The sequence below is a fragment of the Coffea arabica genome, chromosome 6c, assembly GCF_036785885.1.
Source record: "Coffea arabica cultivar ET-39 chromosome 6c, Coffea Arabica ET-39 HiFi, whole genome shotgun sequence".
NCBI lineage: Eukaryota > Viridiplantae > Streptophyta > Magnoliopsida > Gentianales > Rubiaceae > Coffea > Coffea arabica.
The window spans coordinates 18142808-18158541 of record NC_092320.1 but is presented as its reverse complement, the minus strand read 5'-3'; the positions used below and the strand labels follow the sequence as shown (position 1 = coordinate 18158541).

The window sequence follows — 15734 nt, the reverse complement described above, 5'->3', positions numbered from 1 at the left end:
AAATAATTTTGTACCTTTACTGCTGTGTTTGCAACTATTTCAAAACAACAAATAATTCTTCACTTTGTAGCCGCTACTCCAATGCATATTAGGACCACTGGTTTGATCACAATTTCCTTTCCATTTTTGTTCTTGTTATTTCCTCTGTTTCTTTTCCTATATCCGGAATGTCGTATAAGATCACATATAAGTGATATGTTATCTTCTTGTCAAATCACAGCAGCCACAAAAATGGTGCCAATATTGCAGCTCAATGGGCGCCTTACTCCCTAATCCTGCTTTAATTCATGTATCAGAAATCAAATTTCTGTTATTGTTGTTAAACTTAATTAATCACTTTAGATGTCTTTTTCTCCAACTAAATGGTAGTAATAAACCCAAACTTCATAGGATATATTTGTAATTTTGGCCTTCATGATGTCAGAAAAGGGGCTCGATTTTCTATCAAGGGAGCTAAGTGAAATTTTGAGAACCTTAGGGGATGTCAGTGAGAGTGTCAGAAACCTAAGGAGAGGTTTCTGAAATTATCCCTTTTGCAAATTTCAAGAAAGGCCGGTTAAATTGTAAAGAAACCTCCTTGAAATTATCCCGTACGAAAATCCTCACACATTACTCGATTTTCATTAATTTCGTGGACTGAACATTACAGGAAAAAAAATGCGACTCTGTAATTTTAGTTCGAAATTCCCGGCGCAACGTTAACTTTCCACTCCGGGCCACGTTTTCAAACTAATACCTCATATTCCTCACCGTTCTCTTTCACACACAGCCGCTCTCACCTCCTTTTTTCTTATTTCTTCCTTCCAATCAAAGCAAAGCAATTTCCTCCAAGTAAAACACCACAATCTGAACTGAACTGGAATTCCCAGAATTCTCCGAAGAAGCCCAAATCTGCCACCAACAGAACCTGGAAAACTCGTTGCCACTCCCAATTCCTGAAACTCGTTATGTTGCCGGAACCCTAGAATATTTCCACCAGTAATCGTCACCATGTCTCCAGCAGCTGCAGATGTTTCACATCCAGTTTCCACATCACAACCCTTTTCTCAAAACCCTAACCCTAGCTTCCCGGGCAGCAATGGTCCGTGCCAACAGCAATCAAGATGCTTCAATTTTGATGATAAGGATTCTGGTAATTGTGATCTCAGCTTTGATTTCTCTAAAAAGGGTTCGGATTTATCAGGCCAGCAGAAGCCTCCGAGGATCAGGGTTCCGGTCAAGAAGAAACGGGGAAAGTTAACCAGTTCTGAAAATAAAGATTTTGGAAATGCATTGCGTCCGGATAGCTCAAGTCGGGCTAATGAAGCTAGTGTAAGTAAGACTAGTAGTTGTGATTATGTATTTAATGCTGGTGCTGAAAGTGGGAAAATTGGTAAAATGCGTTTTGTTTTTGGTGCTAATTGCCCTAATGTGTGTAGCTCCGGGTCGAATTTAAAGAATTTGGATGAGGGTGTTGTTTTTGGAGCTAATAAGACTCCCTTACCATCGAATTTGAGCAGTGGAAATGCTGGTTCTGTGGTTGGAGCTAATGAATGTAGTTCAAGTTCGGGGTTGAGTGGTGGAAATGGAGATTCATTGTTTGGAGCTAATAAGAGAAGCTCAATTTCGAATTTTGATAATGGAAATGGAAGTTTTGAGTTTGGAGCTAGTAATGATAGGCCAGATCAAGAAAATCGAGGTGTTATGTTTGGAGGTGAAAGGAGTAGTTTGCCGCCAAATTTGAATATGTTTGAAGCTGATAAAATTAGTTCCATAGCAAAAACGTATAATGGAAGTGTAGGTTCTGCATTTGGTTCTACTGAGAGTGGATCGACTTTAAAATCAAGTTTGGGAAATGGGAATGCTTTATTTGGTGCTAGTGGAAGTAACTCAGCAGTTAACATGAGTTTGGGAAAGGGGAATGCTGAATTTGTTGACATTTCAAGTGACTTGAAATTGAATTCAAGGTCAGGGCAGGGAAATGCTGTATTTGGTGCCAATACAAGTGAATCAACATTCAGTTCAAGCGGGGGAAGTGGGAGTTTTTTCTTTGGTGCTAGTAAAAGTAATTTAAGTTCCACACCAAATTTGGACCAAAGGGAATTTAGCAGAACAGCGGGACAGTCTGAAGCTGATGAGTCTAAGATATTAGATAATGGTAGTGTTGTTTTTGGTGTAGAGCAAGGTGAGTTGGCTTCGGATTCCGGCGTGAAGCAGAAAAGTTCTAGTAACACTAGTTCCACGCAATCAGCTGCTATTGATTTTGGAAAATTTAGTAATACAGGTTTTGTATTTGGCACTGACTGGAAAGTTGGTGGGAAAGAAGATCGTCCTCGTTTTGAGCCTGGGGCTAAGCAAAATGCTTCAAAATCTAATGCAGAGGCGGACAAGAGTAAAGTTAGAAGACGGACAAGGAAGTTGGACTTTGTGACCCTAAGCAATAAAATTAGAGACATGGGAAATGAGTTTCAGAAAGCTGACGTTAACGGTGTATTTCTGTTTGGTAATAGTAGCAAGGAGAAACCTAGTTCCAGTGGAAGTAATAGTAATAGTCATGAGACAAACCGGTTGGATGGAGAAAGTGCTGAAAGTGGCAACGCCTCCATGAAGTTTCCCTCTGATGCTATTATGTCCAATTTTAAGTTTGTGATTGGGAGCAGTTCCTCTCCTGGTAGTGCTGTTTACAAGATCCCTTTGTCTAAACTCTTTGACGAGATGAAGGGCTTGAACATAGACAACACTAAAGGTATAAGTGGTACTGACAAGGTCAAAGTAGTTGGTGGTAATTCATCTTTCACTACTGGTAACTTGTTTGTCTTTCAAAGTAAAGGCCAGACTTCTAATCAGACATCGGATTCGACTGGAAAGGTTTGCAATGGAAATATTCCTCCTCAAGACCAGACAGCATATGATTCCGATCTTAAAAAAACATCGTTCTCATCTCCAAACTCATCAAGTGCCACCATTCATGTCCAGCAAAATGGATTTGGTTTTGAAGCACCTCCTGCTCCTAAAATTGAGAATAAGGCCAATCTTGGTGCTACTACCACACCTGTAGGACCAGATGCATGTTCCAGAGAATTTAAGTGGAATACAAATGAATCTTATTCTTTCGGGACAAATCTATTTTCTGGGTTAGGGAAAAAGTTAGAATTCTCTGCAAAAAGTAGATGCTTGAGGGACAAAAGATCGAAGAAGACAAGGGGGAAGTCCAGGCAGCCAATTCTGGCCAAGCATTTGACTGAGCAGGATCGTATGTCCAAAGAAAGCAGTTCCCCTAATAATTTTGAGTCTCCTGGATGTTATTCACCAATGGATTCTTCACCTTACCAGGATACTACAGCTAATGCACGGGGTTCTTCACACACTTCTACTGGGACTGAAAATAGAGAGGAAAATGTCTCTGGTGCAAGACAAGGATTTGATATCAATGAAGTTGACAAGAAATCTGGAAAACAGGATAATGTCAGTTCTAAAGTTTACTGTGATGACAAATCATCTGCCACATCCTCTGCCCAAGATGGCTTATCAGCAATAAAGCGTCAATACAGGAAAAAATACAAGTTGAAAGTTGGTGATGGGCTGAATAGAAAAACTACAGTTCAAAAATCTGATTCTTTTTCATCCTCGGTTCAGTTTTCTCCAAATGCTTCCAATTCATCATGCATGGGTAAAGCACAGGTTCAAAGTGGAGTTGCTGCAAAGCCTCATAATAAACCTGATGGACAATGTGCTAAGCAGGATTCCACTGAGGGTGTCATGCATGAAGAGTGTGAGCAGTGGCGAATGAGGTGCTTCTTGAATCATTATAAATCACCTTTTCATATCTATGAAATGATTGACATATTCATCTTGTCCAACCTTTTTCTTCTGCTACAAGATATAAATAATCCATGTCCATTTTGATCACTGATCCATCCTTTTTTATTGCTCATTTTTTTCTTCCTTTTGGTTTTGTGCTGTATGTTCCCAAGTAGTTTCATATGAATGTCATTTTTGAAATGTATCTACTTAATGACAGGGGAAACCAAGCCTATAAGAGTAGGGATCTGTACAAAGCTGAGGAATACTATACAAAGGGCATAAATTCCATTAAACATAAAAATGCTTCTGGGTTCATCATTGAACCGCTTTTGTTGTGCTATAGCAACCGTGCAGCGACGCGAATGTCTCTTGGAAGGATGCGAGAAGCCCTGGAGGACTGTAAATCTGCTGCTGCTTTAGATCCCGGATTTCTCAAAGTAAAACTAAGAGCTGCAAAGTAAGGCTTCTCAGAAGTGCATGTTTCATTCTTCTTATGGATCACTTTTTCCTAATATTCATTCTTAAAATGTAATTGATGTTATTGGTCTTTTTTGTGTTGTTGCACATAAATTCGTGTATCCAGTCTTGCATGTCTGAACTTACATAGATGCTTTTGTCTTAATTAAAAGTTGATAACTTTTCAAAAGAGGTCCATTTGTCTTGTGTTCTGAAAGCCCCTAACATGGACCAGTAAGATCAATGCCCTTAATTCTGGAGCTTAATGAAGTATTTGTGGGTTTAACTTAGTTTACATTTTAGTTGAGGCTTTGGGTAATGTAGCATAATACCATTAGCAATTGATGTGCCATGTTTTATTGAAATATCTGTATGCTTAGTTCTGCCACTGCATTCTAAGCTTTCATAAGCTGACAGAGAATCATTAAGAATAAATTGGTACTCAGAACAGGATTGAGATGGTATTTTTAGGTTTATATTATATTGTCTTGTTGAGTAATCAGTTTTTAAAAGGTTTCATGTCTTATGTGCATGGTTTTGGTTTTTATTTGGGTGATATGAGGAAAAATCCACTGAAAAACCTAGCAATGGGCTTGTGTCCAAAGTTTTCAGCTGCCGTGTTTTGCCGTTTTGCATCCGTTGCTGAATGGCTCAAATAATTTTCATTTGCAGACTCTGAATAAACTCTTTAGTAGCAAATCAGTGTATGGGCTAAGAAAATTTAATAAATTAATGTCTAAGAAAATATTAAGTACTAATCAACATCTATGTTAAGGAAATTTGGTGTCCAAGTTAAACAAAAAACTTAAAGGAGTTTACTGCAGTGATAGACTTTAGCGAACTTACCTAGGATGGTGCCTCTTTGCCAGATTATGGGAATCAAGACTAAGGACTAAAAAGGTTTCCTGCAAATGATAAATCTGTGCCTCATTGCCAGTTTTAAGGAAATCAAGATTCCTTAGTTGAATTGTATTGTCCGCAAAATAGGCTCTGACAAATTGAATCCTGGCAAACTAGCACCTCAGCGATGAAGGATCTTAGACCCAGGTTTTTCTTATTGTAGTTGATTGTGGCCACTTGTCTTGCCCTGGTGTTTTACCGTGTAAAACTGATAGAAGAATGATTGTTTCATCCATTTGTTGACCTGTGGCTTATGTCTCAGATGGTTGGCTGGAGAAATGCACAAAACTGAAATGTCGTGCTTTATGCCTCTTCAAGCATGGAAATTGAGCGTATTATATTATAAGGGTTTTAAGTCCGTAAGTCTTAAACTTAGAATACTTTGTGGTTAAGAGATGGTCCTCCTCTTAACTGACTAAGTGCTTGCTTTTTTAAGATAGCCATGTAGACTGGTAGTTGCTGGATAATGGATACAATGTTCTTATTTCATAGCACTGTTGTATCTCTGTAAGATCTGACGGAGCTCATCTTATTAGAAGCTTGTTTGAGATAAATTCACACACAAAACAGCCTTAAGCTTATTGCATACACGACATTGTAACTACCATTTGTTCTTTAATTCAGTTGCGCATTTGAGGTTTACTATGGATCTCTGTTATTGAATTGCTAAACGAGCATTCTTTATATTATGGCCAGGGGTAAGGCAGATTACTCACTGTTCTTAGTTTATTGATCTGGTAGATTATCACTGGGGATAAGGTAAATGCTGACAGGTGTTTGTGGCGGTATGAGTGAACTAGGGGTAATGACTCATATCTTGCATCGAGGGGAAGCACTTGTCTGTAAATGATCTCAAGCTTGCTAGTTTATGAGCCTAGTCATAGGATTACCTCTTAGGGAAATCCCAAGCATTGAAGTTGCATCATGCTTAACAAAAAACTTAAAGGAGTTTACTGCAGTGATAGACTTTAGCGAACTTACCTAGGATGGTGCCTCTTTGCCAGATTATGGGAATCAAGACTAAGGACTAAAAAGGTTTCCTGCAAATGATAAATCTGTGCCTCATTGCCAGTTTTAAGGAAATCAAGATTCCTTAGTTGAATTGTATTGTCCGCAAAATAGGCTCTGACAAATTGAATCCTGGCAAACTAGCACCTCAGCGATGAAGGATCTTAGACCCAGGTTTTTCTTATTGTAGTTGATTGTGGCCACTTGTCTTGCCCTGGTGTTTTACCGTGTAAAACTGATAGAAGAATGATTGTTTCATCCATTTGTTGACCTGTGGCTTATGTCTCAGATGGTTGGCTGGAGAAATGCACAAAACTGAAATGTCGTGCTTTATGCCTCTTCAAGCATGGAAATTGAGCGTATTATATTATAAGGGTTTTAAGTCCGTAAGTCTTAAACTTAGAATACTTTGTGGTTAAGAGATGGTCCTCCTCTTAACTGACTAAGTGCTTGCTTTTTTTAAGATAGCCATGTAGACTGGTAGTTGCTGGATAATGGATACAATGTTCTTATTTCATAGCACTGTTGTATCTCTGTAAGATCTGACGGAGCTCATCTTATTAGAAGCTTGTTTGAGATAAATTCACACACAAAACAGCCTTAAGCTTATTGCATACACGACATTGTAACTACCATTTGTTCTTTAATTCAGTTGCGCATTTGAGGTTTACTATGGATCTCTGTTATTGAATTGCTAAACGAGCATTCTTTATATTATGGCCAGGGGTAAGGCAGATTACTCACTGTTCTTAGTTTATTGATCTGGTAGATTATCACTGGGGATAAGGTAAATGCTGACAGGTGTTTGTGGCGGTATGAGTGAACTAGGGGTAATGACTCATATCTTGCATCGAGGGGAAGCACTTGTCTGTAAATGATCTCAAGCTTGCTAGTTTATGAGCCTAGTCATAGGATTACCTCTTAGGGAAATCCCAAGCATTGAAGTTGCATCATGCTTGTAGTTCTACCAGCAATCAACCATCTGATAAGTTATTCCTGGGTTTTGGCCAAAAAATTCCTCTGTCAATGATTGACGAGTTAGTTGATTGATTGCCTTTTGTCTCATATAATTCTGTGTCCATCCGATGAGTTGTCCTATGAGATTTTGCAAATTCCTTGCTGTCGATTGCGAAGGAGGTAGTTAACTTGTTGCCCATGTACTTTTCCTGTTGTGACAACACTGAGACATAAATGTGCATGTAGAGGAGCTGCGGTGTCATTATTTTCAGTCACCCTTCAGATTATGTATGATACTCGTAGGTGCAGGTTGATGGAGATATTTGTAAATATTCTATAATTAGAAAGGTGTTACATTTGAACCTAGTCTTGAAGAGAACTAGGATGACCTGCTAATGAATGATGTTTTTTTACACATTCGAGCTACATAATTGGGAAGGCAAGGGTTAGAACAGGCTAGGGAAAAATATTGATTAATCCTGATGATGTACTTGAATATTAAGATGGTGACTGTTCAATTTTTTTGTATTTGTGCTAGTAATTCATTGTTTAAAAATTGCATCTTACAGTTGTCATTTATTACTCGGCGAATTCCAAGAGGCTATGTTATACTACAATAGTTGCTTGGAGTCTGGGAATGATGTATGCTTAGATAGAAGAATTATAATTGAAGCTGCTGATGGTCTACAAAAGGCACAGGTAACATATATTTTCTTGTTCGATGCTACTATTTTATGTTTTGGCTATAGCATACAAACTTCATTAGGTATTCTTTCTTCTTTTCTTTCTAAAAGAGAGGGGTGGGTTGTAATGATTATGGATGGTGGATATATGTGGTGCTTTTGTTTGTTCGGTGTGTTGATTATTGAAAGTCAGAAGAAAAGCACCACAGTTTAGTGAATGGAAATTTGGAGCTGTATTTATCCCTTTTATTCTCTCTACATGATGCAAGATGTGCTTTCTAGTTGTGTACATTTGCATTATCCATGTTCTCTTATGGGCAGGAAGAGTGGGTGTGCTCTCTATTTGTCTGTGTTTTCAGCAATACAGTTGTATGTGTCAGATTACATTCCCATATCGTATTAAGTAAAACTTTTTAACCCTTGCAGAAAGTGTATGATTATATGTGTCAGGCTGCTGAACTTTTGCAGCAGAGAACTTCTGATGCAGCAAACTCTGTTCTTACTAAAGTTGGTGAAGGTTTATCAATAAGCTGTTACTCTGAAAAACTACTTGAAATCAAAGGAGAGGCTCTCTTCCTGGTTTGTTGCTTCCCTAATACGTGATTTCCTTAGGCCTGTTTTTCTTTGTAAATTGTGTATTCTCATGATATTGCTAATTTGTAATTTGGCCTGTACATTCGCTTACTTGTGTATTGTGTGGTTAGTTGCGGAGGTATGATGAGGTGATTGAACTGTGCGAGCAAACTCTTCATACTGCTGAAAAGAACTTTAGTGCTATTGAACTTGCAAATGATGATGATGCTCAACGTACAAACTGTGTGAGCCTTTGGAGGTGGTGCTTGATGTCCAAGTCTCAGTTTCATTTGGGAAGGCTTGAAATGGCTCTTGATCTGATTGAAAAACAAGAGAAATTAACATCCACAAGTTACAGGTACTTCTGAATTTTTATATAAGAGATTTTCTTTTCCAGTTTTAAAATTAATATTCTGGTGGTTGGTTTGACTTGCATTGTTTAGGCCTGCAAGTGTGAATTGCGGATCCTCTATTCCTCTTGCTGCTGCTATACGTGAACTTCTACAAAGAAAGGTACGCAACCTTTCACTTTTGGTTGTTTCCCCATCTAGACACTTATTTCTTTTGCTTAGAATTATAAGCTGTTTCTTTTTCACAAATATGGAAAAGGAAAATGTTGACAATGTTTATTCTGGAGACCTTGTTTTGGTGGATTTTTTTTTTTTTTTTTTTTTTAATGGGGGTTGGGGGAGGTTCCTAGTTTTTCTTTTATACTGGAGACATAGAAAATGCCAAATGTCACTTATTCTTCATATTGGAGACTTCTTCTAGTTATTCTTCTTTGAGTGGTAGCCTCTGAAGGCGCTAGGAGTTCTCTAAATGTGAATTACTTCTGGTGTTAATATCAGCAGAAATATGTACTTGATCCATCCTTCATTTTGATAAGTATGTTAACCTCTTCGATAATTTTTGTTTGATTCAGAATCTTGGATGGAGTTGGCTATGAGTTTCCTGTGTATAATTGCTTAATCATGGCTTTTCGTTACTTTCTGTCTTTAACTGATTGAGTTCTAACTGACTTGAGTACTTTTGAATGATATGCAACCAAACATGTCTGAAAATTTTATACCCTTCGTCTTAACAATAGAAAGCGGGAAATGGAGCTTTTCAATCTGGGAAGCATGCAGAGGCTGTAGAGCACTATACTGCTGCTATTTCAAGTAGTGTTGTCTCACGTCCTTTTGCGGCTATTTGTTTCGGCAATCGAGCTGCTGCCCACCAAGCACTGGGTCTGATTTCTGATGCCATTGCTGATTGCAGTCTAGCAATAGCACTTGATGAAAATTACTTGAAGGTTAGCCTTTTTTAAGTTAGGCTAGGATATAGTCTTTTATTTGACCAAAAAAAAAATTACAGTTATTTCTGTTAGTTCTCTTTTATCCTGGCGTCTTTTCCTGGCTGTTTTTCTTGTTTGAGAAATATGCTACTTGATTTTTGGAGTAGAATTATGCTACTGGCTTTTCAGATTTGCTTGACTATGATTGAGATCACTCCGATGATGCATATTGTTTGTCAAAATTGCTGTATTCTATCTCTTAAATTTCTCCTGTAGTTGATAAACATAGGAGGTTAATATCTTCATAAGAGGTATTAATAATAAAGTCTTAGAATGCTTAATCCGCCAAATAGTTGTTCCTACAATGCTGAATTTTGTAAAAGACCAGCTTAGTACTGCTTGAACTCTAAATGCTAGAGAAAGGTTTGCTTCTAACAGCCCTTTCCGTAGCTTTTAGAATAACAGAGTCTGGACTTTACATCTTATTTTGCATGTGGAACAGGTTAGTCACTTAGGCATGGTACTGCTACATTTATATTCTCTTATTAATTGCTAAAACAAGCCGTTTCAATTTGAGATGTCAAATTGTTACTATCGACCAAACCTTTTTTTTTTTAATAAAAAAAGGGTAAGGTGGGATGTCACATTCAATATTTGTAATGCAAGAAGAAATTAAGAACATACAAAGAAGCAGAAGGCTGCTGCAATGACATATAACATTAGGATCTATACTATGATTAGGTTGTGGTAATTGCAGTCAGCAGATTGCTTCAAAGCTGTGACTATGCTGTCAGCACCTTTATCCGTATTTTTCTCGAACTTCACTCTGATATCGAAATATTATAAATTCTTAACGTGGTTAATCACTTTAAGGTTATGGGAGTTGATGCTTGTCATCTCTAGTTATGCTCCAGGTTCTCATCTTTCGTGAACTTGCACTCTAAGATTAAAATGTTGTTGGTTGTTTAAGTGGTTAATCACTTAAAATAATTAATGGCTATCATTTTTGGTTATGCTTGAGGTGCTCCTTTGTTTTACCTATCAACCTCGGGATCCCAAATGTTGGCAATAGAAAAGTTGGGATTCCAAGTTTTACATCTGTGCTTCATTATATACACTTGTCTTTCATTGTGTTTTGTTTTAGTCAGTAGGTTTCTTACCTAGGCAGATTTTGCAGGCAGTTTCGAGGAGAGCCACTTTGCATGAGATGATTAGAGATTATAAACAAGCTATCACTGATCTCCAGAGTCTTATATCTCTTCTAGAGAATCAATCACAGGTAAAGGCTCAATCATCTGGGAAGCAGGATGGATCAAATGAAAGCAACCGGAAGGAGCTAAAACAAGCTCGCCAGCGTCTTTCCTTAATTGAAGATATGGCCAAGAAAGGAACTCCCATGGATTTTTACCTCATACTGTGAGTTCTTTTTGTTTTACCTAAATTTTCTTCCTATTACAAATGAAACCTCTCTCTTTATTACATGCACACATGCACATGCATGCATTCATATATATATATATATATATATATGTTTCGGGTATAAATATGCAGAGTCTCTTGAGACGTTCAGAAATCTTTCCTTTACCATGTTCCAGATATTTTTCAGTTTTGCCTCAATAAGCTTTTATTGTTTTGTATTCCTTTTACCTTGTGGCACTTCTTGGGGTCTAATAAATTAAAGGATTTCCCACGAAGCCCCAATTTACTTTTGTGTGGAAAATGTTTATGCAAGTACAGAAAACACATCCTAGAAATTTATGTAGTTGCATGTTCTAACTAAATGGAGAAAACTACAATTAGACTGCCAAGCCCAAATTGGAGGTTACGGCATCTCTTCATTAGCACGTCACATGGTAGATATTTTGCAGCTTTAAGCTCACTTGCCTTTTTCAAGGTTACAATAAATTCCTAAATCTTCTGCATGCTTCATTGTTCAGATCTTGTGGATCAGTAAGAAAGTTGCTAAAGTGGTTTGTTGCTTGGTTTTCTAAAACTAAAGGAAAGCGGCATGGCCCAATTTACCCATCTTGTATTTTACAGCATCTTAGAAAGAATTATGCTTCCTTCTGCTCCACCGTAATACTCCTGAAATGCTGTGAGAAATGGCAGTGTTTAAGATTCTTAAGATATAAATGGTGGTGTTGTAGATTCTAATCCAAGCAAATGGAAACGTTAAGAAGAATTATGCTCCCACAATCGCTTGTAGGATATAAATGGTGGCGTTTTAGATTCTATAGAATGCAAATGCAATAATATCACTGAGAACCTATACACTATATATATGCATCTCCTCAACCATACTGTTTATTAGCTGGAAATTTTATCTACGTATCATTTGTGCTTCTGTTGAAAGACATCCAATGACCTGTCCGCTTTGGTGAAAGATCTGTAACTTCATTTCCAGTAAAAAAAAAAAAAATATTTTTCATTATGTTTCAAGTGCACCCCAAAAGAAAAAGGCAGTTAATTTGTTCCTTGCGAAATGATTTTTTGTAGTAGACTTGTGTATATTAGTGTCTTCTTTTGTTTTTGTATTTTGGAGGTCAACTTTTAGGTGTAGCCCGTGGGGGTGGTTATGTGTATCTTCTTGTCTCAGTTTGTGTCTCCTGATGTTGCCTTCAAAATTTGAGTCTATAAACCCCAATTTGTAGGTGTATCCTGTGGGGGGTGCTTATGCGTATCTTCTTGTCTCAGAGTCTGCGTCTCCTGATGTTGCCCTCAAAATTTGAGTCTATAGACCCCAATCTTCACCTAGTGATGCTTGCATGACTCTTTGGCACTTAATAAAGTTCTTCACTCACAGGGGAATTAAAGCATCTGATTCGGAATCTGACATCAAGAAGGCATATCGAAAGGCTGCTCTTAAGCATCATCCAGACAAGGTCTTCAAGTCATTCTGTTTTTTCTTTGGCTGCATATTGGTTGGAGGATTAGTATTTTCATTCATCTGCTAACTTTTTGTGCTAATATAGGCTGGCCAGTACTTGGTAAGGAGTGACGCAGGAGATGATGGGGCAGGATCATTGAAGGACATAGTTGAAAAGGTTCATGAAGATGCTGACAGGTTATTCAAAATAATTGGTGAGGCATATGCTGTACTTTCGGATCCCAACAAGGTAGGCCACTTCCATATATATTAGATAAGCGTGCTTTGGACTGAAGTTTGTCTATCATTAGTATTCTCGTGAGATCTCTTTTCAGCAGTTCCATCGTTTCCTGGAGAAACTGTTCTTTCATATCCTCAGTCTCCTTTCAAATGGTAGTGGCCCAATTTAAGTACACAAGTCCAGATATGATTTTAACTAGATAGGTGTCCTTATATTGAAGGATCTTTATATATGTATAATATTAGGAAGGGTAAAAAATCTCAGCGGCCACTAAACAATTGGTCAGATCATCTTTTGGCCATCAAACTATTTTTGGTTAGTAATTGGCCACTAAACAACTTAATCAGTAAACTTATGATCATTTAGTCGATAATTGCTCTTAATCTGTAAAATTAGCAGTTAATCTGTGAAATAGGGTTGCGTAGTTGTTGGACAAAATTACCCCGCACTTTGTCACGTGTACAGCTAATTTCACAGATTAAGAGTAATTATCGACTAAATGGTCACGGATTTACTGATTAAGTTGTTTAGGGGCCCGTTACTGACGAAAAATAGTTTGATGGCCAAAACATGATCTGACCAATAGTTTAGTGGCTGTTGAGGTTTTTTGCCCTATTAGGAATGGCTATTCTACTGCACGGTGTAGGCATAATTGATCCTTATGAAAAAGAATTGTGAGATTCAAGATATACCATCTTCAGGAGCCTGCCTAGCATGAACTTGTACATTGTGAGCTATAGCTGGTCTATAGATGATGATTGAATCTAGAGCTTGTATGCAAATGGTGTCTATATACCCTGCTACCTTTGCTAAAAATTGCATTGCAGAACAGTTGGTGACATAAAACCTTCGGAATAGCATTATGATGTTCAGAAATAGCACTTACGCACATGCTTTGGAGGGCAAAGAGCTTTTTATCGAATTATTGTTCTAAGTAACCAGTTATCAGGGCTGGTATCTTTACACTTTCATGCCGAATAACTTACACCACTATTGCTTGTGCAGCGGTCGAATTACGATTATGAAGAGGAAATTAGGAATTCTTGCGGTTCTCCATCTGATTTTTACAGTTCTCCATATGATAGAGGGCAGTGGTCTGGGAGGAATTCTAATTTTTCCAGTTCGTTTGAAAGAAGCAGAAGCGGGCGATCTTGGCATGGCACATGGAGATCATATGATAATTCACATTCTAGATGGTAAAAATGCAGTGAAAGGCATCTTTGATATCCAATCAAGTTGATTCAGGGGTTGAGGATGGTTGACAACATAAATAGCTTGGAATCATTGGACTTGATCATCATACAAGGTGGTGGCAGTCTGAATTTGGATGTGGCATCGTCTTGTATATTTTTATACTAGAATTGTGACCTGTTAAGATTTCAAATCAAAACATTAAAATTATTGTTGTTGAAAAAAAAATTTATTTCAAAAGAAGAGGTTAAAAGGTAAAAATAGTATCTCACTTTTGCTGCCAATCTCTATGAAAACGTGTTATTTAAAACAAAAGCAAAGGACAACAAATTTTTCACTAATGGAAGGTATGCAATGGCACACGCTCACTAACTTGGAAAATTTCTTAAAAATTTTGTTTAATTATCATATATTCTTGTCACTTGCCTGTGAAATTTGTCCCATCTTAAGAAGTTCATTTCTTTCGTCATATTGTACCCTAAGAATTTAGTATATTCTCAAACTACTTGTGATTTTATGAATACCAAAAAAAATTAAGTTGTACCTATGGTATTAGTATTAGATAACATTTTGTTAAAATAACTACATTTGAAAAAAAAGGAAAATAAAACAGCAAAAATAAATAAAGGATACCCAAATAATATATAACAAAACCAATTATAGAACGTCCAAAAGATGAAGTTAAACACATACACCATTACCTTTCTTCTGGTTTCTTCTTGGCTGCCTGCCTATCTCATGCTTTTAACTGGTGCTGTTCTCTCCTTTCCTTTTGCTATACTTTTCTAATCCTCTTACTCTTACTCACCTTTATCCTTATCCCGCCTCTTCCCCTTCCCTCACCTTTATCCTTATCCCTATTCCGATCCATCCCCCATGCCTTATGGATCTTTATCCCTATGTCGACTCATCACCACTATCCTATAGATGTATTCGCGTGGCTTCACTATCATTATAATTTCTATACTTTATCTCATATTTTTTATAGGTGTAACACTGATAATGATTTAAGTAATCATTCTGGCTTTTTAATTATGCCTGGTTATGTAACCTGTGCTTTTGTTAGCTTTGTCACCAGACCAGGACAAGAATCCAGGCATCAAAACCTTGTCCATGTCGGTGTCTCGTCTGGATTCTGGACGTGTTCAGTTCCCATATAACATAACAGCAAATTGGACAACAGGAGTAGAGGTTGATGAAGGGACTCCAATGCCATGATTCTGAGGTGGCCCGGCCGTGTTCTATGATTTCAACGAGTTTCTTTGCATGACAGAAGTCGCCGCTTTTCATCAAAGTCCAAGAAACCAAACAACATTATTCATTGCAGAAGCAGCAAAAAGCATGGTTACAACTTACAGGATGGTCCAGGCAGCAACCAGCTTGCTAACGTAATTCTTGAAGATTTGGGGTGATGGAGTGGTGGATTTCCATTTCCAGGTCAAGCTAAGGGTTGCGGAATCATTACATAATATTTAGTAAAAAAAAAAATGGTATAATTTTAGTCTGAACGCAAAATTTTGTCAACTCATATGACTAATATTCACAACTATACTAAAATTGTACGAGTTTGCTCCAAAAGTTATAAAAATTATACAATAATTACACTAAACTGTCAACTGGAGAAGTAACTCTGATTCTAAAACTGAGAGGGCCTGAAGGAAAAGGCTTGATCGAAAGTCAAACAAAAATTCTCACATCACCAGCAAATGTCTCTTAAAAATTGAACCTGAATCTTGGGCACTTCAATGTTTCATAACTAGGTAATATGGGTGTTATCATCTTTAGATTGTCACCGAATGA

The 15734-nt window shown here is 37.5% G+C and overlaps 1 protein-coding gene across 2 annotated transcripts; it reads left to right on the top strand.

Moving 5' to 3' along the window:
• Positions 1 to 761: 761 nt before the first annotated feature.
• Positions 762 to 14218, top strand: LOC113692173 (uncharacterized). 2 transcript variants are annotated; one of them, XM_027210545.1, is made up of 11 exons: positions 762 to 3770; positions 4001 to 4240; positions 7674 to 7803; positions 8238 to 8366; positions 8492 to 8718; positions 8804 to 8873; positions 9448 to 9654; positions 10814 to 11052; positions 12440 to 12518; positions 12609 to 12752; positions 13749 to 14218. In XM_027210545.1, exons 1-11 carry the CDS (start codon positions 991 to 993, stop codon positions 13941 to 13943), a joined length of 4440 nt encoding a protein of 1479 aa, XP_027066346.1. In that variant the 5' UTR covers positions 762 to 990; the 3' UTR covers positions 13944 to 14218. The 2 variants fall into 2 exon arrangements, with proteins under 2 accessions (XP_027066346.1, XP_027066345.1); XM_027210544.2 differs by having other exon boundaries at positions 8214 to 8366.
• The last annotated feature ends 1516 nt before the right edge of the window (positions 14219 to 15734 follow it).

Coding starts and splice junctions, on each gene's coding strand:
- LOC113692173 (XM_027210544.2), top strand. CDS start 991: ATGTCTCCAGCAGCTGCAGATGTTTCACATCCAGTTTCCACATCACAA. Junction 8,719..8,803: donor TTAACATCCACAAGTTACAG/GTACTTCTGAAT, acceptor TGCATTGTTTAG/GCCTGCAAGTGTGAATTGCG. Junction 9,655..10,813: donor TTGATGAAAATTACTTGAAG/GTTAGCCTTTTT, acceptor CAGATTTTGCAG/GCAGTTTCGAGGAGAGCCAC.